The sequence below is a fragment of the Octodon degus genome, unplaced genomic scaffold (genome assembly GCF_000260255.1).
Source record: "Octodon degus isolate 3935 unplaced genomic scaffold, OctDeg1.0 scaffold00042, whole genome shotgun sequence".
Lineage (NCBI taxonomy): Eukaryota > Metazoa > Chordata > Mammalia > Rodentia > Octodontidae > Octodon > Octodon degus.
Window position 1 is genome coordinate 1,680,033 of NW_004524618.1, and position 964 is coordinate 1,680,996.

The 964-nt window shown below is 40.7% G+C and overlaps 1 protein-coding gene across 3 annotated transcripts in view; it reads right to left on the reverse strand.

Moving 5' to 3' along the window:
- The window catches only part of CUNH10orf76 (chromosome unknown C10orf76 homolog), a 210,232-nt gene that overhangs the window by 182,037 nt on the left and 27,231 nt on the right, over window positions 1–964 (reverse strand). For 2 of the 3 annotated variants that reach the window (XM_023715517.1, XM_004631461.2), the window contains exon 8: window positions 364–450. The exons of the other annotated variant lie outside the window; for it this stretch is intronic. In XM_023715517.1, the coding sequence (XP_023571285.1) occupies window positions 364–450 (87 nt within the window). The remainder of the gene's footprint in view (window positions 1–363; window positions 451–964) is intronic. 3 annotated transcript variants of the gene reach the window in all.

Below are 964 nucleotides of genomic sequence, written 5' to 3' on the forward strand. Positions count from 1 at the left end.
TCTGAATATTGCTTAATCTTAATTTTTGTTCTAAGATTTATACTGTATCTTTGACTTACAATTTATTTAAAAGACATTGTATGATTTCATCTCCTAGTATTAGAAACTTTAAAAAGTGTAAAAAAAAAAAAAAAAGGAATGGCCATGTGTAATAAGATTACAAAACTTGGGCTGGTGAGATGGCTCAGTGGTCTAAAGCACATACTTAGAACAAGCTTAGCAAAGCACAGGGACCGTGGTTCGATCCCCCAGCACCACATGACAGCCAGCCCTGCCCCCTGGTGGGCTGAGCTAGCCACACACACACACACACACACACACACACAGATTACAAAACTTGCGTCCATTATGGGATCCTCTTACCTCATATTTTCTGTAGTTTACCAGCAAAGCCAAAAGGACAACAGCATCATACCCGTGCTCCCTACGACTTGGTGGGTGGGAGAGTATCTGTAACAAGAACAGAAATTCTTTCTTCTTTTTTTTTTTAAGAACAGAATATATTTATTGGGGGAAAGAAAGCTGCTGTCCGAGAAAAGGAAAAACAAAAATTCTTAACTCTCCAGGGCTAACTCCTGGTTCCTAGGAAAACAGAACTAGAAAATTTGAGGTAAGCCAGGCATGAAAGTAGATGCCTAGAATCCCAGCTCTCTAAGAAGCTGAGGCAGGAAGATCAAAAGTTTGAGTCCAGTGTTAGATAACTTAACAACTTAGCAAGACCCTTGTCTCAAAATTTTAAAAACCACTAGAGATGTGACTAGTGCAAAGAACCTAGTTTCAAGCCGCCAGCACTGCAAAAAAGGAAGAAGGTCAGGCAAGGTGGCACACATCTGTAATCCCAGTACTCTGGAGGCTGAGGCAGGAGGACCACTGTGAGTTTGATGCCTACTTGGGCTGTATAGTAAGTTCAAGGCCAACCTGAACCACATAGTGAGACCCTGTCTCAAAAAAAAAAAAAAAAAAA